Source organism: Lutra lutra, chromosome 8, assembly GCF_902655055.1.
Source record: "Lutra lutra chromosome 8, mLutLut1.2, whole genome shotgun sequence".
Classification (NCBI taxonomy): Eukaryota; Metazoa; Chordata; class Mammalia; order Carnivora; family Mustelidae; genus Lutra; species Lutra lutra.
This window is the reverse complement of record NC_062285.1, coordinates 109,567,396-109,589,863: the sequence shown is the minus strand read 5'-3', so window position 1 is coordinate 109,589,863 and position 22,468 is coordinate 109,567,396. Positions and strand designations below refer to the sequence as shown.

At 34.0% G+C, this 22,468-nt stretch overlaps 1 protein-coding gene across 1 annotated transcript; it reads left to right on the top strand.

The window, feature by feature from the left end:
- Nucleotides 1-11,218: 11,218 nt before the first annotated feature.
- Nucleotides 11,219-20,208, top strand: LOC125106989 (ribosome biogenesis protein NSA2 homolog). The gene is given in 4 exon segments (XM_047741541.1): nucleotides 11,219-11,273; nucleotides 19,354-19,745; nucleotides 19,747-19,895; nucleotides 20,105-20,208. Coding segments are annotated over 4 exon segments (645 nt in total). The 3' UTR covers nucleotides 20,154-20,208.
- Nucleotides 20,209-22,468: the final 2,260 nt, after the last annotated feature.

Below are 22,468 nucleotides of genomic sequence, written 5' to 3'. Positions count from 1 at the left end.
TTCTTGACAGAGAGCTTTGAACAACTCTTCGGAATTGATAAAATGCTTGGATCTGGCAACTATACAAAGAAGCAACACAGATGCAGTGGATGAAAGCATTGTCACCAGAGTCAGGCAGCCGAGGAGACTGTGCCATTCTTTACCAGATACGTGACCTCAGACAAGTAACTTAAATTTTTTTGTTTAATCTCTATTTATTTATCTATAAATGGAGATAATAGACCTGCCTACCAAGTGAATAAAAATAGCTCAGGGTAATTTTTTTAGAGACCCTCTAAAGAAGAGTATTACATATCAGAAAATACTACTTGCTAGATTTTTCTCTGAATTTTTAAATTAGTTTTCTCTGAAGGACTTTTCTCCTGTCTAAAAGTACTACCACTAAAAGAAAAAAAAAAGGGGGGGGGGAGTCCTCCTTATTTAATCCAATACAAAATCTGAATTAAATTCCTTTATAATTACATTTATTTCAACTTTTTAAAAATCATATACGCACAAAGAAATGATTAATAAAAATAGAAAGTGTGACTCAAATATGTATGAGATAAGATGAATAAAATATTGGCAAAAATTAGTGAGCTTTCCTTCCTAAAATTATTTTCTAATGCTGTATTTTTTTCCTATTATTATGATAAACATACTAGGAAAAGTCAATCCTGCTAACCGTGGGCATAATGCAAATCAGACCCTGCAAATATTTTTGTTTTCCTTCTTTCATCTTAGGAAATAATTTCCCAGAATTTTTTTCATAGAGGAGTTCAAGCAGGATTCCTCATCCTAATTTGATGATGATTATCAATCTAAAAAATGCATCAATAAAAAGGCAATATATAATAGTTATAACTAAACTTTGGGTTTTTCCAAGAGCAAAACTCATCACTATACAGCAATAGAGACTTGGGCTTTTGTTCTTGTAGTAAAGAATTGATCTAAACTCCACATCCTTCACTGGATTCGTTCAGTATTTTCTTTGGCACTTACGTTTTGAAATGTGGCAGAGTAGTTTTAAACTCGGTATCTGATGGAAACTGTTGAGTGCCAAAGGACCCACAATTTGAACTGACAGTGCTCCCATTAAGGAGGTCAAGAGTTAAAATTTCATAATGTTTTTTAAATAAGAGAGATTGACAGAGTACTGACCCATACAATTAGAAATTTGGCATAGAAAAAAGTGAGGCAGACAAGCTGGAAAAGAACCTAAAATACTGATCCTAAAGAAGAGAAAGAAAGGTAGATTACTTTCCAGAAAGCAAAGACTTTAAATTTATTGAGACAGTGTTTCCTCCTAATATCCTTTTTTATTTTTAAATGCTATATTGTTACTGTTATTCTGTCAAATATATTAGAAAAGTCATTGCTGCCATTCTGCAAATATTTTTGCTTTCCATCATCATCTTAGGAAATTACTGTTTGGAATTTTTTTCATAGAGAAGTTTAAACAGGGTTCCTCATCTCAAGTTGATGATTACTATTACTCAAAAACAAAACAAAACAAAACAAAACAAAAAAACAAACCCACAAAAAACCTTTTGCATCAAGAGAAACACAATACACAATAGCGATATTGTTATAATATGCTAGTTGTACATTGTTGTCATTACTGTTGTAAATACTGCTGTATGACTGTGATAATAAGTAGTGAAATCTAGATTTTCCAAGTTAAAAACTTCTAAGGAAAAGAGAATGGTGAACATAATGGAGATGAAGTTTACAAGTGATTAGTGTGCAAAGGATGTTCTTTGATAGTTTTGTATTTAGTAACTTTAATCTTCAACAGAAAAATTGGGGTAGTTGTTAACCTAGTATAAGGCAAGTTTTACAATTATTTTTCATGTTTTACCTTTCTCTTTTTTCTCCTTCAAAATTGTTTCCCTTTTCCTCATATTTTCTTCAATGATCTATTATTTATAAGAGTCTAAGTAATCAATTTAGAATGTTTCTAGATTAAGTTAAAAATTTATTTTAGGAATATGGTATAGAGGATTTGATCAAGGTTATAAAACTGAGTTTAAAATATTAAATAAACTTGCCTAAAACTCCAAATTATATAATTTACTAGGAAGTAACATAATATAAAAAGGGATAATGTTTTACAATACAAAATAATGATTTTTTTTAAAAGATTTTATTTATTTATTTAACAGAGAGAGATCACAAGTAGACGGAGAGGCAGGCAGAGAGAGAGAGAGGGAAGCAGGCTTCTTGCTGAGCAGAGAGCCCAATGTGGGACTCGATCCCAGGACCCTGAGATCATGACCTGAGCCGAAGGCAGCGGCTTAACCCCACTGAGCCACCCAGGCGCCCCAAAATAATGATTTTATTGCACTGTGATTTTTTTATATTTCCCAATGAGTTTATGTATATTTTTAGGTTAGATAACATATGATACACATATAATAGGTTCTCTAATAGTTAATGATGTTTTCCTTTTTCTATAATTTGGCAATCCAACCCAACTAGCTGCTATTTACATGACTCCTGTGGATAAATTATTTTATTATAAAAGCATTAAAATAAATCATACTTTGATATAGAAAAAATTGCTAATGTAATTAATAATTGAAAGTAAAATGAAATGACGTGTATGGAGAAAGGATGATGATGTATTTGGTATGCCATATTTTCTTAACATGCTGTTTCCATCCTAGTTTTTATATTGTTTTCCTGAATAATCCAAGGTCTCAACATTCTAAAATTATCAAAAATAAGTTATTTCATAAATTAGATGCCTAAAAAAGTTTTTTTTTCAGATTTTCATCTTTAAGGTATCTATTTTTCTTTAACAATTATAAATAATTCTATTTTTAAATTCTGATTTACAACTATTTTAACTCCATTGTTGAAGATGCACTGTCATTAAAAACAGCCCATGTGGGAATGTTTCTAAACCCTGGAAAGATTATGTTCTGAACATAAATTAGTGTGTAATTGAGGTTAAGATTAAACTGCTTCTCTGCAAACCTTTTCTCTTAAGGTGTCATGTTATCTTTCAGTTTTTCTTCTTAAAAATAGAGCCCTTCATTTCTCTATTGCCATATTTCACTTACTGTTACGTGGTCATGAACTGAAACTAAAATATAAATGGAATAAAACCTCATATTCTTCTTGTTCATTAACAATCCTCTAATACATGTTTTATTCAAATTATTCCAAGCTGATTAACACCCTCATTATATAGGATTTGATCTGGCAGTTCAAAAGATACTATAGTTACTTCTCTTTAGCTATTTTTTCACATGATAATACACTAATGGTAAATTTCAGTAGGAAAACCAGTTTTTACACACAGCAGGACAAATCACAGAATCCTCCCAATTGTAACAGCTTGAAAGTTAAAGATGAAATTTTTAATGGTTTTGTTGTTGTCCAAAGAAAAGGAACAAAATAATCTATTCAGTTATTAAAGTTACTCCTTAAAGCTTGACAAAGGATTTCCCACCTATATTTTGTGTGTACCTGCTCTAAGCATAGAAGTAATAATCCTTTCATAATATTATTTGATTTTATTCTTCATTTAAATCGAAGACTGATATGGAGTAATCATTGAATATTTTCCCCATCAGTTTCCTTATCTGTAAAAGCTCATACAGATGTTGTTTATTATCTAATGAAAATGTTAAAGTTGTACATTGTAACTTTTCCCTGTGTTGTGGAATCATCATCATTGTCATCATCATTTGATTTTGCTTTTTGTATTTTCCAAAGTTTCATCAGTTACAATGTATACACTTTTATACACTTTGCAAAATTTTGAATATAATTGATTATACTGCATGTGTTATTTTCATTCTGTTCTTGTTCATTGAATCCTTCCTATCCATTTCATGTTTTCTCTCATTCTAGATCAGAGGAGAATTACTATGTTACATCTAATACATTTTTTAATTGTAATATTATGAACCATAATAAGTTATCAGTCAGGTGGTAACAGGGATTGTGAAATTAGATTCTGGCAATTAGAATCTGAACTATATAATTTATTAGTGTATTACCTGGACAACTAATCTAACTCTGCTTAAGGTTTCTCACCTATTAAAGTGTGAAAAGTAGCACTGTCCACTGCATGTGGGTGTTCTGAGGATTAAAGTAAGTAATCCAATCAAAGTCCTTAGCATATAGCAAATATTTAATAGTTCTAGCTCTTCTTCTCTCTCTCCTTTGTCAATTACTACTATTGCTACGACTACGGCTATTCTCAGGTGAACTGCTATTACAATACCAATGCCATCTTTTAACACTAAATTTAATACTATATTCTAATGAGCAGAAAGTCAGATTTTTCTCAGTATAATAGCCTACAGTTTCATCCATGTTGCTGCAAATGGCAGAATTTCTTTCTGTTTTTTTTAAGACTGAATAACATTTTATTGTGTACACATACCAAATTTTCTTTATCCATTTATCCATTGATGGACATTTATGAGGCTTCTGTGTCTTGGCTGTTGTGAATATTGTTGCAATGAACATGAGGGTACAGATATCTCTGATATCCTGATTTCATTCCTTTGGGTATGTACCCAGAGATGGGATTGCTGAATCATATAGTAGTTTTATTTTTTTATTTCCTAAGGAATCTACATACTGTTTTCCGTACTGGCCATGAATATACATTCCAGCCAACAGCGTACAAAGCTCCCTTTTCTCCACATCCTCATCAACAATTGTTTTCTTTTTTTAATTTAAAAAAAGTACTTGAGGACAACTAACCTATTTGGTGTAAAGTGATAGGTTATTACGGGATTTGTATTTCCCTGATGATTAGTGATGTTGAGTGAGTCCTTTCCATTTACCTATGCCATTTGTATATCTTTATAGAAATGTCTATTCAAGTATTTTGCCTTTTAAAAATCACATTACTTGGGGGACTTGCTATTGAGTTCCCTACACATTTTGGACTACATGATACCACTTATATAAGAAATAGGAAATAGTCAACTCATAGAAATAGGAGAATGGCAGTTGCCAGAACCTAGGGGTAGAGAGAAATGTATTATTAGTCAAAGGGCACAAAATTTTAGTTATGCAAGATGAATAAGTTCTTTTATTTTTTAAAGATTTTAAAAATTTATTTATTTGACAGAGATCACAGAGAGAAAGGAGGAAGCAGGCTCCCTGATGAGCAAGGAGCCCGATGCGGGGCTCAATCCCACGACCCTGGGATCATGACCTGGCCGAAGGCAGAGGCTTAACTCACTGAGCCACCCAGATGCTCCAAAATGAATAAGTTCTAAAGAGCTGCTATAGTACAGTGCCTAGTTACAATAATGTACTGTATACATACAAGATGGTTAAGAGGACAGATATTATGTTGTGTTCTTATCATAAATTAATAGTGATAATAATGATAGAAATAATAATGATAAAGAGGACAGGAAAAAAAACTTTGGGAAGTAATGGATAGGTTTATGGCACTGATTATGGTGATGATATTTCACAGATGTATACTTATCTCCAAACTCATCAAGTTGTACACATTAAGAATATACAACTTTTTCCATGTCACTATTAAGCAACTCTTTTTTTGTAAAACTTTTTATTTTTTAAAATATTTTATTTATTTGACAGAGAGATCACAAGTAGGCAGAGAGGCAGGCAGAGAGAGAGGAGGAAGCAGGCTCCCCGTGGAGCAGAGAGCCCAATGCGGGGCTCCATCCCAGGACCCCGAGATCATGACCTGAGCCAAAGGCAGAGTCTTTAACCCACTGAGCCACCCAGGCGCCCTACTATTAAGCAACTCTTACAGTAAATTTCAATAAAACTAAATAAATGAAAACTTCCATAAAAAAAATGACAAAGACAAAAGCTGTCAAATTTTATAGTCAAACTTAGATAAAATCTTAATAGGCTTTTACCGACTGTGAGGATCAGGGAAAGAACATAATCCCTCTGAATCCCAGACTTCTCAGTTCTAAATGCAGGAATAATGATGCAGCTACAAAGCTGTCACTTTTTATGCATATTAATAATATGTCTTGCAAAGCCTGGCACACATCAGGCTTTGGGTAAATATTAGTCCCTGTTTCCTTTTCCAATTTTCCCTAATGTAATTCAATTTTCGGAGTCTGATTTTGTTCCAAATTTGTATAATAATCATCAACACATTCCATAATTTATGCTTACCATTTAGTGAGGAAAAATAGGAATTGCTGATGTTCCAGATATTCAGAATATTAGGAGAAACAAAAGAAGGAAACACTAAAAATTTTGTCAGTGTTGTGAAACGATTTCAATGTTTCTATACCTAAAAAGTTTCAATAGCTGAAACAGGAAAATTTGAAAGCATAGAATATTTATGTTTAACATATTTTAGTGTTCATATTTTCTCTTAAGAAAATGTGTTATACAAAAAAAAACAAGAAAAAAAAAAAGAAAATGTTATCAATCTATGAGATAGGAATCTCTCATTATGTTAAATTGCAAAGGATTGATCTTCATGTAGAGTTGTAATTTATGTAGGATTTTTTTTTCAAAATAAAGCCCTAAAAAGAAGTTAGTTGTTAACTAAAAAGTGCAGTCCTTTTCCATGGGATTAAAGATGTCTTCATCAAGAATTATAGTAATTTTTAATATTGTAATACTAAGCTAAACTAGTTATTGTGACCCTTTAACAATTAAAAATAACTTATTAAAAATAACTTATTTGAAAAGTGCTTTCTTTTTTTAAAGATTATTTATTTATTTATTTGATAGAGAGAGACACAGTGAGAGAGGGAACACAAGCAAGAGAAGTGGGAGAGGGAGAAGCAGGCTTTGCTGAGTAGGGAGCCCAATGAGGGTCTGATCCCAGGACCCCAGGATTATGCCCAGAGGGAAAACAGACCCACCCAGGTGCCTGGAGGAGTGTTCTTTTTATTTATTTATTTATTTATTTATTTATTTATTTATAAAATAGTTTTATTTATTTATTTGTCAGAGAGAGAGAGGAGCGAGAGTGAGCACAGGCAGACAGAGTGACAGGCAGAGGCAGAGGGAGAAGCAGGCTGCCTGCCATGCAAGGAGACAGATGTGGGACTTGATCCCAGGACGCTGGGATCATGACATGAGCAAAGGCAGATGCTTAACCAACTGAGCCACCCAGGTGTCCCAGGAGTGTTCTTTTTATTTTTTATTTATTTATTTATTTTTTAGGAGTGTTCTTTTTAAATAACATGTTTATAATCACAATGAAGGTGCTAGAAATGACGTCAGTATTTGCAGAAATCTGCTTCTTTTATATATAGTCATTAACAATTCCATACATCATCATCCAGTACTTACCAAATTGTTTTTTAACAAAATACAATTAAAACTAACATCTATTCAATCAAAACTCTCCCCTAGTTATCCAAATCTCCTTTTAAGACATCCTGATGCATCAAGGATTTTATCAGTTTTACTCCCTAAAATTCTCTCTCCTAACTCCAGTTGGGACTAATTATCCTATATGCCTGAGACATCTATCTCATTAAGTAGAACAGGAGTTCTTTGACTATTTAAACTTAAATTCATCTTTGTAAGGTAATTTATTATACAGTATGTACTCATAATAAGAATTTTAAATATTAACAAATAGAACATTAAGTATTTTTTCTCATCATTTATTTTACATTTTAATATGTTGAAAATGATCTGAATAAATATTTTATAATGATTACATACCTATGTGGTCTATAAGCTGCCCACATTAAAGACGTCATTCCATCCTGATCCATCAGATCTACATCCTGATAGAATAAAAAGAAAAAAGTCAGACAGTAAAAATTTCTAAGTTCCTGCCAAATATACTTGGAAAAATCGAATTACATAACACAGGAGAAGCCAATATAACACTCGTCTCAATCAAGGCCGGTTTATTAAAATTTTTCTTTTTTAACTTTTAAAATTAAACTATTTATTGTCACTAAATATTTTAATTAATGGGCATATATTTATTGACTATACATTAAATATGTATTTAATTAACATATATTATAGATTTCATTTTTCAGATGCTTTAATTACCCTTTCAATGTTTTGCATTTAAAGATCTTGACATATTCTTCATCTTTCATCCACAGATCAATATATGAAATTCTTCTTTCTGAAATGTTGTTTTTATATTTGATAGCTATAAGATCAAAATAATGACATTCAATATATGTAAGAAAAAAAGATCCAGAGATCACAAACTCACCAGTTTATGATAAAATGAATTATCTTATTAACTAATTTTTATGAAGTACTATCAACTATGGTTTTGTTTGAATATCATTATATATTTTTCTATACTCCTAAATAGATATTTGGTCCATTAACTTTCTATTTCAAACATTTTGGTGGGTATATATCTTTATAATGTAAGCTCTTTATTCTTCTGCAAAGCAATAGATACAGGCTATTGCTGACATTACAATAATTCCAACTAGCCCCACATTCCAGTACTTTAGATATTGATGACATAAATGTAAGATATATTTTAAAATCTCAATATGAGAAAACTAATACTTTAATATAGAAGAAAAAAAAGCTAATGGACATTATTTAGACTTGAAAAGGCAAACATAAATAGGAAAATGATGTAATTAAAGTCTAAGCTTCCAAATAAAAATGACATATTGATTTTTCTGTATTTGGTATAGTATACCTAATTATTCAGAAATACTCACTTTTTAAAAATAGCACAAAAAGTGACTGCTTGGGATTTCAGTTATGCACAATAGTACTAGTTACATAGTGAGAAGACTAGCAAAGCGTTTGGGAATTGGAAAAGATTTATTTTTCAATTTAGGAAGAAAATCTATTTTCCTAATAGACAATTTGGTGAATTTTTCATTTCCAAGAAAGCAGAAACTAACTTTAGAGATCAAAGCCAATAGACAAAGCTGGATCACTTCCTTAATAAAACTGGGACACTTTAAGAAAAGATACATTAGATATCTGTATTTCTGAGAAAGTCATTGCTAGTTTCTGATATTCATATTCCTGTACTTCATTTGCAAGGTTTCTCAGCAGTGGCACTATGATATTTTGCTGAGTAATATTTTGTTTGAGTAATATTTTGTTATATAGAAGGTATCCTGTGCATTTTAGAATGTTTAACAAGACCTCTATCTGGCCTCTACTCACTTGTCCAATATCTACCTGAATTATGACAGTTAAAAAAAAAACAAAAACTCTGCATTTTAATGATACTTCCCAGGGAGACAACATTGCTTCAGCTGACTTTTTAATCTATATTTGGAACATAACACATAGTTTATCTATTATTTTCGGGTATTTTAAGTTTTTTTTCCAATGTTTGGCAATTATGAGTAATGCTTTTTGAGACATCATTTACAAATCTTCCTACGGATAAAGGTTTTTATTTCTCCTTGGTATACCTAGCAAAATTACAGGGAGCTATTTTGTCTGGGACACCATCTTTCCACACTGGTTTCTCTGAGTGCTTCTCATTCTTATGTGGTCTGCAGTTTAGGTCTACAGTTTACTACAAAATTGTCTTATTGTCAACCTTTTGACTCCTTTGCATTTGGCACTCTGTTTCAACTACTTCTGGGTTTCTCTTAAGAATGGGAGTAATTTTTGTCATAGCTCTTCCAGGCTAAGCTGTGGGAAAGACAGTGGGTTTCCTCAGATCAGTTCATGTCACACTCAGGCAGATGGAATATTCCTGTTCCTCCTTTAGAATGTTGACACATAAGAACTTCACTTGGCTCACTAGCCCCTTTCCTTCTATGCTCCATTGATATCTTGCATTCTCCACTGATTCTACCCAGGAAGCAAAAAATCAAAGGCAAACCCTCTAGATGCACACTCAACAAATGTGTCTGAAGCCCTTCTGTTGTTCCACTACACCGGGTCCTTTTCCAGATAATTTTCTGGACCCAGAAATAAGATATCTACAATAGCTCTTCTCTCAGTGCTGCACTGACTTCCCATCCTCACCAAGAAGCCAAATAACAGGTACATTAATCTGTGATCCAGTGATTAAAAGGTCAAAAGTCCCTGCCATGACAACAGATTCTTCTCATCCACAAAACTGGGAAGTGGACATTGGAAAGTACTATATGAGAGTCTTGTATTATCTGACCTGGATTGCCAGACACAGCAGCCACGGCTTCCAGGAAAATGATCTCCATGCCACTGTTCTCTACCAAGACTGGCACAAAGACATCTAATTGTCCAGGGGGTAGGGGGAAAGAAGAAGAAAAAGAAAAACATCCAGAACCCTGGCTTCAAGGGAATCTCCATAATACATGTTTTAGCTTTCCAATTCTCTAGACATGGGGAGGGAGGAACATATTAAAATCAATGCAAATATCACTCTACTAAAGCAGATTTACTAAATTATTTAGTGAGGGAGAGATAAGCTCTAACACCTCTCTTGTATAGATTTCAATGAATACTGGTTTGTAGGATGCAGAATGTTCCAAGGGAGGAGGAAAAATCAAGTTGCCTACAGGCAGCATTAAAGAATGAGCGTTCGTGGTAAAATGCCAAAAGATATCTCAGGAAAAAGTGGTGTGAATCTCTACAGCACATGTGGAGGAAAAATCACTGTTACGCCTAGTTTTGTATTTATAATATTATATTATTTATAATGTTGTTTTATTATATAATATTATGTTACTATAAATTTCTCTCCAATTTTATGTTTAAGGTGCCACAAAATCTGTTTTTGCTCCTGCTTTGTGTAGATTCTACTAACACTGAAATAGCGATCGCCTGGAGTTTAAGAAATAAGTATGGGCTGGTGATATATATACATGGGAATTGTCAGCATACAGAGGGAATTTAAAGTTATGAATCAGAATGGATTACCAAGGGAGTAAGTACAGATAGAAAAGAGGTTCAAAGAATGATCCCTCAGGCACACCCAAAATGTAGAGGCCCTGAAGAATCCAATGTTAGAGACATTGCAACTGGATGAAAAAAGGCCAACAAAGGATACAGAAAAAGAACAGTGTATTAAGAAAATAAAGAAATGTGGTGGTTTGGACATCAAGTGAAAATAAATGTTTCTTTCTTTCTTTTTTTTTAAGATTTTCTTTATTTGTCCGAGAGAGCACAAGCAAGGGGAACGGGCAGAGGGAGAGGGACAAGCAGGCCTCCTGCTGGGCCAGGGGCCTGAGATGGGGTGGGGGCCGATCTCAAGACCCTGAGAGAATGACCTGAGTGGAAGGCAGATGCTCAACCCACTGAGCCAGCCAGGTGTCCGGAAAGTAAATGTTTCTAAAAGGAAGTGTTCAACAAGGCCACGATGGCTGATACGTTAATATCCAAGATAAAGATAGTAACAACAACAAAAACAATAGGTAACACGTATCACACTTACCTTATGCCAGGGAGTGTTCTGAGTACTCCAGGTCTGTGAAAACTCAATCGTCACAACAATTCCATGAGACAAGTGTTAGCATATTTCCAAATTTGCAAATGACAACTCTGAGACCCCAATGGTGAAGTGACACATCCAAGATCATACAGGTAGCAAGGAGAGGGATCAGGATTTGCACTCAGGCTACCTGCCTCCTGAGTCCACATGCTTAAGCATCTTTTACATAACCATGTCTTCCTCAGTGTCTGAGAACAACTACACACATCTGTATCTTCTTTCCATGAGTTTTGCTAATGACTACTTCAGACTTGAATGTGTTCATTGTCTAGGAAGTCTGCTTATTTAGTACAATTATGGGTAATTTATTTCTGTCTTACAAATTAATATCTTATATGAATTCAAAAAGCAACTCCATTATATATGGTTTTAAATCCTAGAATTTATTTCCTAAAATCACCTTTTTCCCTGACTTCATACTCCCTTCTATTATAGTCAGATATCTGCATTTTTTGGTCGAATTGTCAAACATGAACACACCACCAAAACGTAAAGAAGGACAGAAATTGAGCTGTTGGTGAAGGATTCAGCGCACCTGTTTCTAATTAAGACCTGGCAGTGGCTGCTAAGTCCCTCTTCCGTATATCTGGACAGAGGCTCCTGAGACCATGTTGTCTCTTTATCCTCTGAGTTACTCCAGAACCAGTCCAGCAGGGAGGGTCTTCATCCCTGCTGTAAGAGATGCTCCCCACAGGGAGTCACACCCTCCAGCAAAGCTCAAACTATAATTGAGATTTCCTGGCAAATTCCATGGGAGGAGAATCAAACCCTAAAGAGCCTTGCAGGAAAGACTTTCCATTGATTTCAGCTCTGCCTAGTTCACCACAGAACTTTCACAGACGGTAATAAATTGGTTAGTGTTTTAAGACAGATTCTTCTACTATAGGGAACAAAAGAAGAAAAAAAAAGGAAGGGAACAGATGAAATCAGATGAAATGTGTTTTCTCTGAAGGTGAAAAGAAATTTCTGCCCTTGATTTCATTTTGGATACCCATGACTAAACAGAGACGGACATGACCAAGGGGTGGATAGAATTCATGTTTGCTGTGAATTTTATTTCAGTGTAGCAAAGATGATCATCTTCAGCTTATAAAACAGTCACAGAAAGAATGAGAATCAGACACCTTAAAATTATTCAGTGGCAACTGTGTGATATGGTGTGACAGAGTGTCACTAATACCTGTGGCATAATCTGTATTTATAAACAGAGACTGCTACTAGTCACAAATCCCAAAACAAATACATTTGTTGTACTGTGATGCCCTTAGGAAGAATTGCATTTGATCATCTGGCTTGGTCTTCTCCGAATGATTTTAACTGAACTAAAAGAACTGCAGTAATATCTGAACTAAAGGTCCCACTGAATTGATAAAAGAGAGTGTCAAAAACCTATTTCTTTGAAAAAATTGGAAAGATCCCCAGTGGGGTTGAGGTTATGTGGAAATCCTGCCTCAAATAAAATGAGGGAGAAATCTCACACTTCCTTGCAACAAGAAAAAACAAGAATAACAATAACTTTATTAAAATGATGTATAGAGCATATTCAACAAACAGAAAAACATAACCAAATTTATCTGAGAATTTCATCAAGAATAGAGTACAACATCTGGATGCTATAGTTTTGGTGTTTATGTTCCAAAAAAGCTTGTTTTTGCCATCAGTTTTGCTTAATATAAAGGTGCCCATATGTGTACCAAATTCATGAAGAGTTCTTTACTGGAGCTGTTTACTATTATGTTTCTTTAAGTTGTTTATTAAATAGCCATTCCAATAACCTAAAGAACTATTTTCCTTAAAAAGTGTATGACAAATTTTATTTTGAAATATCTTATACTTTCAGTCCAGTTCACATGTAATTATATTCATGATCACTCTCTTTCTTAATTAATAGTATGAATGTTGGTGTACTGAAACATTTCAAATTACAAATAGCGTAAAGGGGGATCAATAGCTGAGAATGGACAGGAAATAATTATTTTGTTTGCTTTTCTTTGTTGGGTTGAAATAGGGATTGTTTATTGAGAATGAACATCATAAAACCATATATATATATGGTTTTATGATATTCTATGACACCTAATATATATATTAGGTGTCATAGATGGAGAACAGATATGAAAATGGGACTTTCACATACTGATAAAATCTCATCAGATAAAAGGTGTTATCTGTGTTATGTCTTTATTTCCTGACTGTGGAGTTATGGACTACCCACTTATAAATTTGAGTCTCTTCCTTGCCAGTTGAGTGACATTGGACTTGTTAGTAGTCTTAAATGTATAATTGGGATACTAATATAATTTACTTAATACAGCAATTACTGGGAAAAATGGAATAATATATATATATAATATATATAACATATATATAATATATATATATAAAGAGCAAGAAAAAGCATCTCCTCCATAACAAGTACTCAATATATGGTAGCTATTTTTCTCCTCCTTATTAAATTATATAGTTTAATATTATAAAGACAATAACTTTTTTGATATACATAAATTGTAGAAGTTTATATTTCAAATACAGATGACCTGAATATTTAGATCCTAATAGCCATTTTCCTCATTTTTCTTTTGTTTTTATAATATTTTATTTATTTATTTGACAGAGAGAGAGATCACAAGTAGGCAGAGAGGCAGGCAGAGAGAGAGGGGGAAGCAGGCTCCTCGCTGGGCAGAGAGCCCAATGCGGGGCTCGATCCCAGGACCCTGAGATCATGACCTGAGCTGAAGACAGAGGCTTAACCCATGGAACCACACAAGTGCCCCTCCTCATTTTTCTATGTATTATAGTTTTTAACTGAGTTGAGTAATCTTAATAATTGAATGTCTTTATCAACTAGAGTGTACAAAACTATGATTGATTATCAAAAACAATTGCTCCCAAAAGGAGCCGAACTTCTAGGATGCTTTGGCCAACAGATAGTTATCAAGTTGATAATTTTAAGGTGGCTATACAATTTGTATCATTATTGTTATTTTTAAAACTGTGATTATGAATATCTCTTTTGTTCAAATGAAGAGTATCACCTACTGATATAAAAGCTTTAGTGAAGATTAACAGTTCTCCACAAAATTTCTTTGAGGTGTGACATTCTATCTCACTACATTAATTACTTCAAGATACAGTCAATTCTTATAATTTATCATAGTTATATTCTGTAACGTGGCTACAAATGCTCAGTTAATTAGTACTGAATCATTTCTCCTAAGAAAAATACAGGGTTAAGTTCCTGTGAGTCTCTGGTCACATTTTCAGAAATTGATCATTAGATGACTTGTTTTATGCATTTACTTAATACATCATTGATTCATTAATATTGAACTCAGTGAACTCAGTAGAAGTCAACTGCACTGTAACTCCTACCTAATGGAAGCTTATCTAACACACGTATTTTTTCCCTAAGGCACATCACAGCCTGCTTGTACTTAGGAACAGGAAACCCACTACAACACTATGCATGGGTGTCATTTTAAACCAAAACCACCAACAGAAAGCACAAAAATTTAAGTGTAGCATGAAATAGACCACAGAAAGAACACTAATTTACAATATAACAGGAAACTGAAAAATTTTGGAAAAAAAAAAATGAAAGAAGAAGAGAAAAATCTTAGCTGAGAACACGTGAGTGAGGTAACTCAAATTTTTTGCTTCTCTACTTATGTCTATAAATGACTATCAAAGTGTCACGAGTTTTCATTTGGAGATCACAAATACATTTTACTGAGTAGGCAAATTTGAAAAAACAGAATCCATGAATACAGAGGGTTGATTGTATTTATGGTGAAATTCTGTCTTCAATGGATTAGTCTAGTGGAACTGCATCCTATTTTTCAAGTTGTCATATATTAATCATAACCTTCATGTCCTAGGAAGAATGTGAATCAACCAATTCCCTCCCTAAAATATTATATCCTTTTTTGTCTTCCCTGTGAGAGTTGGGGAAAATTTGTGTCATAATGAATACTGATCTATTCAATGTACTTTAAGATCTAATTTAAAAAAAAAAAGGAATTTTTACCATAAAAAAGATTTTCCTTGTAACACAATACCCTACATTTCTGAGCAATAATGATAACAACAATAGTACCAAAAGTGCAGCTTTTCTTTTTAAAATTTTCTTGATTTAGGGATGCAAATTACTACCCTAAAAGTCTACATACATCCTAGAAGTAAATACAATTAAATATATTCTTGTGGCTTTACCGGCCTCATTATGTAGTCTCCAGCTTTACTCCAGGGAACAATGGTATATGTGAGACCACATTTTGTAGCTCCTTAGGTCATGGAAGAAAAACAGCACAGATGTTGCCAAACTCAAAACTAACATAAAGGCAGAAGGTTCTCTGACTAGTTGATAAAGAAGTATGTCCCCAGAGAGAAAATATTGACTTGCTAAACACCTTTTTGTTTACTTATTATCTCAACTTTTTTTCACAAGGTTTAAGATGGGCATCTCAATCATAATCTAATCTACCCAAGATCTGTTTGTTTTGTTTTGTTTTTGGTCTTTTAAAAGTTATCCAAATGGGGAAATTGGTCAAGCAGATCAATTTTGACATTTTCTAAATTCACTGAAAGATGAAAAAGAGTGACCTGAGAGGCACTTGGGTGGCTCAGTGGGCTAAAGCCTCTGCCTTCGGCTTAGGTCATGATCTCAGGGTTCTGGGATTGAGCCCCTCATTGGGTTCTCTGCTCAGTAGGGAGCCTGCTTCTCCCTCTCTCTGCCTGCCTCTCTGCCTACTTGAGATCTCTCTCTCTGTCAATAAATAAATAAAACCTAAAAAAAAAAAAAGAGTGACTAGAAAATTTCTAAAGAGCATTTTCAGTTTAACGAAAACCATGACTCCTAAAAATATTAATTCAAACTTGAATATTCAAACAGTAAAATATATTTTGAAGCTATTCTTCATTATTTCTATCATGCTATGAAAATCAAACAAAAGTAATTCTTTACTAATAATCACACTTTTTAATCAATGACTTCTATAATTACTAGAGAAAAATAATATATTTAAAGAAAGAAAGAAATGTGTACTTTCAAAACAGAGAACCAGATGACTGTGTCGCTAAATGTGCAAGGGTTAGATGATATTCAGGGATTTGCAGTCTAATTTTTAGTAATCAGTTATTCAAACACACACACATAGGGGCGCCTGGGTGGCTCAGTGGGTTAAGCCTCTGCCTTCGGCTCAGGTCATGATCTCAGAGTCCTGTGTTGGGCTCTCTGCTCAGTGGGGAGCCTGCTTCCCCCTCTTTCTCTGCCATTCTCTCTGCCTACTTGTGACCTCTGTCTATCAAATAAATAAATAAAATCTTTAATAAAAAATAAACCAAAACACACACACACACATAAACAACCTTTTAATGTATAGTGCTTTCCAATCTTCATTGTGTAAATATTGCAGCCATGGTTGATTTCTAACTACCAACATGTCAGGAAAGATGGAACACAGAGATGGGAAGTAACAGGAACGTTCAGCTCTCATAAGCTGGTAAAAGCTGACTCCAGCACAGCGCCAGTTATATCTCTGAACAATTTTTTTTCATAAATATGATTTTTTTAACTAATCAACCGATAAAATTACATTCCTTAAGAATACAGCTTATTTTGCATTATATGTACCTCTTAGGGCAAAACATGTCAATATTCCTGAAGCTTGATTGACCTTACTGATTTTTTTCTCAAAATTTTACATACTACTGAAATACTGTTATTAGCATGTATTTTAAAAGACAAAAATTATCATTTATAAATACCTATTTTGTATATAAATGATTATTTCTTATAAATATTTAGATTGACATGGTTAGACTGAAAACCAATTTTGAATTTCATCTGGCATCCTTCCTAATGCCTAAAAGTGCAATTCATGAGTGTATGTGTTTGTGAGTGTGGGTGTGTTTGTGGATGACTATGAAGATGAATGTGAATGTTTTTGTGAGAAGGAAGGAAAAAGACAGTACAGAGAGAGAATTTTCTTAAATACTGTTAAGATATTACCAGTAAACTTAATTGTCAAGAAAATATTGTATAATTTACTGCATGGCTAGGAAATTATTTATGACAAGGTGTCTCGTGAATATATCAATATATTGAAAGGATCAAGGTGGGGTTTTTTTCCAGTTAAATTTATAGTGTCTGTTTTTCTTTTTATTTAACATTTTTTTTTTACTCTAAAATTATGATTCCAAAATAGCATTACTTTTTCTTCCTTTTTGTGTTTGGTATTTATAATAGGGTTTGAATCATCAAAGTCTGCTTTCAGGTATTTGAAGCAGTAGTAGATGAGAAAATGTGAATCACAGGTTAGGAACATTGATATAGATTCCTATTCAAATTTTAGACTATAATTGCATCATTTTGCATAAACTCATATTTAAAGCACATTTAGATTCCATGCACCATCAAATTGATGTGTAAGTTTTCACAATCACTTCTATAGCAAACGATTTTTTTCAAGAATATAAAGTTTTCACTTAAATTTTATTTCTTGTCTCTTTTTGTTCTAACTGAATCAAGATCAGTTAAGCCCTTAACTATTGCTATTTTGCTAACGCTCATTTAATGCAGCAAGTTGGTTGAAGTGTAGTTTCAAAGGTTAAAACTATGACTTTTATGCAACCATGAAGTGAGCATATGCCAAATGTTTTATTCAACTCATTATTTAATTACAGAACAATAAGATGGTAAAATTAGTTGACAGTATTTGATGACCTTATATTTACAGTTTAATGAATGAAAATTAGGTTTTAATTGCAATATTAGATACTAAATGAGTATGTCTTATCTGATAAAAATAAACTTCCACTAAAGATAAATTATTTACATGTTTAGGTACAATTATCTACATCTTAACATGTAAAATACACTAAGTTTGTGGCCTTTAATAAATAATCTTAACAGTACAGTTTCCTGATTTTCTTTTATTTTTCAAATCCTATTAAAAGAATTGCCTAAATTGCTCTATTTTATATTTATTTATTTATTTTTATTTATTTTTTTTTTTTTTAAGATTTTTTATTTATTTGACAGAGAGAGATCACAAGTGGGAGGAGAGGCAGGCAGAGAGAGAGAGAGAGGAGGAAGCAGGCTCCCTGCAGAGCAGAGAGCCCGATGTGGGACTCGATCCCAGAACCCTGAGATCATGATCTGAGCCGAAGGCAGAGGCTCAACCACTGAGCCACCCAGGTGCCCACTCTCTATTTTATATTTAAACATAATTTGAGATATTTAATGTTTGATGAGATGAAAGCTAAAATGTATTTAGATCTTAAATTTTTCTTGCAAATATCCATACCTTTTCAACAAATATTTTTAACTCCCGCCTTTGTGTTAGATATTGCTCTGTATGCTATATATACAGTAATGGTCAAAGTAAAAATCCCTGCATTCATAAAACTTAAATTTTAGGGGCGGAGAAAACAGACATTAAAACTACTCATGGTATACCTGGATGGCTCAGTTAATTAAGCATCTGCCTTCAGCTCCAGTCATGATCCCAGGGTCCTGGGATCAAGTTTTTCATTGGGCTCCTTGCTCAGTGGGGAACCTGCTTCTCCCTCTGGCTACCTCTCTCCCTGCTTGTGTGCTCTCTCTTTTTCTCTCTTTAACAAACAAAATCTTTAGGGGGAAAAAAAAAGAGCTACTCAGAAAAATATAAGTAAAATCTATAACTTTTTAAAATAATTATTTATTTTAGAGAAAGGGGAGGGGCAGAGGCAGAGAAAGAGTCTTAAGCAGAAACTTCACTGAGCATAGAACCTGACTAGGGTCTTGCTCTCATGACTCTGATATCAGGACCTGAGCTGAAACCTAGAGTCAACACTTAACTGTGCCACCCAGGTGCCCCAATTCTATAACATTTTTGAATGTGCTATGAAAGAGGAAACACTGTAAAAAGATAATGGGAATCTTTTTCCTGTAGCAGCTTGCATGGAGTTAGCTTCTGGGTCTGGGAGATCCGAAAATTGAGATAATCTTTGCTCCCCGACAGCTGCACCCGACAGCTCTGCAGCCCTCACCGTGCCACAAAATGAATATATTGAGTTACACTGGAAGCGCTATGGCTATCCTTTGGATTACCATGAGAAAAAGAGAAAGAAAGAAGGTCGAGAGGCTCATGAACATTCAAAGAAGGCAAAAAAGGTGATTGGTCTGAAAGCTAAGCTCTACCATAAACAGCACCATGCTGAGAAAATACAAATGAAAAAGACTATCAAGATGCATGAAAAGAGAAACACCAAACAAAACAATGATGAAAAGACCCCACAAGGAGCAGTACCTGTGTACCTACTGGACAGGAAGGGACAGTCCCGAGCTAAAGTACTTTCCAATATGATTAAACAAAAAGGAAAAGAGAAAGTGGGAAAATGGGAAGTTCCTTTACTCAAAAGTTCGCGCCCAGGGAGAAACAGAAGTATTAAGAACAGGAACGAGAAAGAAGAAAGCATGGAAGAGAATGGTCGCTAAAGTCTGCTTTGTTGGAGATGGCTTTACTCGAAAACCACCTAAATATGAAAGATTCATTAGGCCAATGGACTTACATTTCAAAAAGGCCCATGTAACATATCCTGAATTGAAAGTCACCTTTTGCCTGCCAACCCTTGGTGTTTAAAAAAAAAAAAAAAAAAAAAAAATCCTTCACCCGCAATATATAAACTTTGTGTGTTATTACCAAAGGTACTGTAATTGAGGTGATTGTGAGCTAGTTGGGCCTTGTGACACAAGGAGGTAAAGTTATTTGGGGAAAATATGCCCAGGTTACCAACAATCCTGAAAATGATGGATGCATAAATGCAGTCCTGCTGGTTTGACAGCAGTTTCAGACAAGTAATTCCTTATAATGACTGAAGACTATACAACAATCAGGAAGACGACCATTACTGTGGTGGTTCTGAAAACTACCAAACAGCCCTACAATATCTGCAGTCATCAAGAGAAGCATTTATTCTATTGTGAAAAACATTAAAATAGACATTTATTTAAAAAAAAAAAGATAATGGGAATTTGTAATGGAGGTTGGGGGAGAGGAAGATTTCACCATGAAACTGGGTAGTGAGGGTAGTCTCATTAAAACGATGAGATAACGAGCAAAAAGAGAGCCTAATCCACACATAGTTTTAAGTTAGAAAGTAAATAAGTAAAATGAAATGATGAGATTTACCCCAGTAGGAAAAAACACACCTGGTGTCAAGATCTCAGCTTCTATGTACCATTCTCCTATAAAAGGAACCAAGGATCCTTAAGTAAATGGCTGATTTTAGGACTGGGATAGTGAAAGTGCAAGGTAATCCTGCAGCATCTTATAGGACCAGGAACTTAGGTGCAGAAAAAACCAAAAAGCTGGGGCTGGTGAAAGGGATACAGGAGCCAACATTAAAGGACTCCCAATGGCCTAAGCTGGAACAATTTGAGCAATAAAATAAGTAGCATAGTACTAAATCATAACCCAAATATATAAAATAAATATTCATAAGGTCATATGATATAAATGGATGATATATATAAATATCCATTGATATAAATGGATGATTATATAAATACAGAAGAATGAAAAAAATCTTCTTTACAGAATTCTAATGTATATTAGATACACCCTCCTGTAGATGAAGCTTAATCTCACTCTCTCTAGATGGTGGGCTCAATTTAGTGATTTGTGTCCAAGTAAGAGAATACAGAAAGGGAAAAATTATAACTATACAATAGAGAAACCTGCCAAACACTACCCTAACCAAGCGATCAAGGATAGCATCCTCAGTTATGTCATGCAGATATCATTTATCTCCTAATATAATGTGATGAAAAGAGCATGTGACCACTGTGATAGTCTTTCCAAAAACCCTTAGTCACAGTCCAATCATGAGACAAAAGAACTCTAACTTAAAGTGCATTCTGTGAATTATCTGACTAGTACTCTCCCAAACTGTGAAAATCATGAAAAATAAAGACAGAGTGAGGAACTACCATACAAGAAGAAAGGAAGGGGACACAACTACATGCATTATGATATAATGAATAGGATCTTCCAAAGGAAAAAAATAAAAGACTTTAGTGGAAATCCAAAACGTGTGGTGTTTAGTTGATAATGTGCCAATATGGGTTTTCAGTTTTGACAAATATACTACAGGGTACTATAAAATGATAATATCAGGGAAAACTGAAATTAATGGAGGGATACACAGGAACTCTACATATTATCTTTGGAAGTTTTCTGTAAAACTAAAATTATCCCAAAATAGAATGTAAATTCTTTTTAAAGATTTTATTTATTTTTTTGACACAGAGAGAGAGAAATCACAAGTAGGCAGAGAGGCAGGCAGTCTTCCCGCTGAGCAGAGAGCCCGATGCGGGGCTCCATCCCAGGATCCTGAGACCATGATCTAAGCCGAAGGCTGAGGCTTAACCCACTGAGCCATCCAGGTGCCCCTAAAATGTTAATTTTAATTTTAATTTTTTAAAAAGATTTTATTTATTTGAGAGAGAGAGAGAGGTTGTGTGTGCCCGCATGCAAGTGGGGCGAGGGGCACAGGGAGAGAGAGAAGGAGACTGCCCACTGAGCATGGAATTTGCCCTGGGGCTCAATCCCACGCCCTGAGATCATGACCTGAGTTGAAGGCAGACCTTAACCAACTGAGCCACCCAGGTTCCCCGTAAAATGTAAGTTTTTAAATAAAGGTGATATTTGAGGAAATATTTGACTGAAGTAAGAAAGTGGCCCTTGAGAACATTAAAGCTGAGGGCATGAATAGAATTATGCCAGATAAAGGCAGTAAAGGTTGGTTAAGTGCCTGGGTGGTCAAGGAACAACAAGGTGGTAAGAGTGTCTTTCTAAAACTGAGTGAGGGATCAGTAAGAGAAGGGAAGCTATTTCTTAAGGGGGGTAAGACTGCGTGTGTGTATCTGTGTGTGTGTGTACTTGTGGGTGTACACATATGTGTGTTAACATACATGTGCATGCTTGTGTTTGTAGGAATCTCTGCCAACATTTGCAAGATTTCAGATTGTTTTTCTCACTATTTACATCAGCTACTTTTTTTTTTTTTTGTTATTTTCCTATCTCCTAACTACAAATACATTGTCAACTTTATTTCTTGGGAGGAGGATTATTT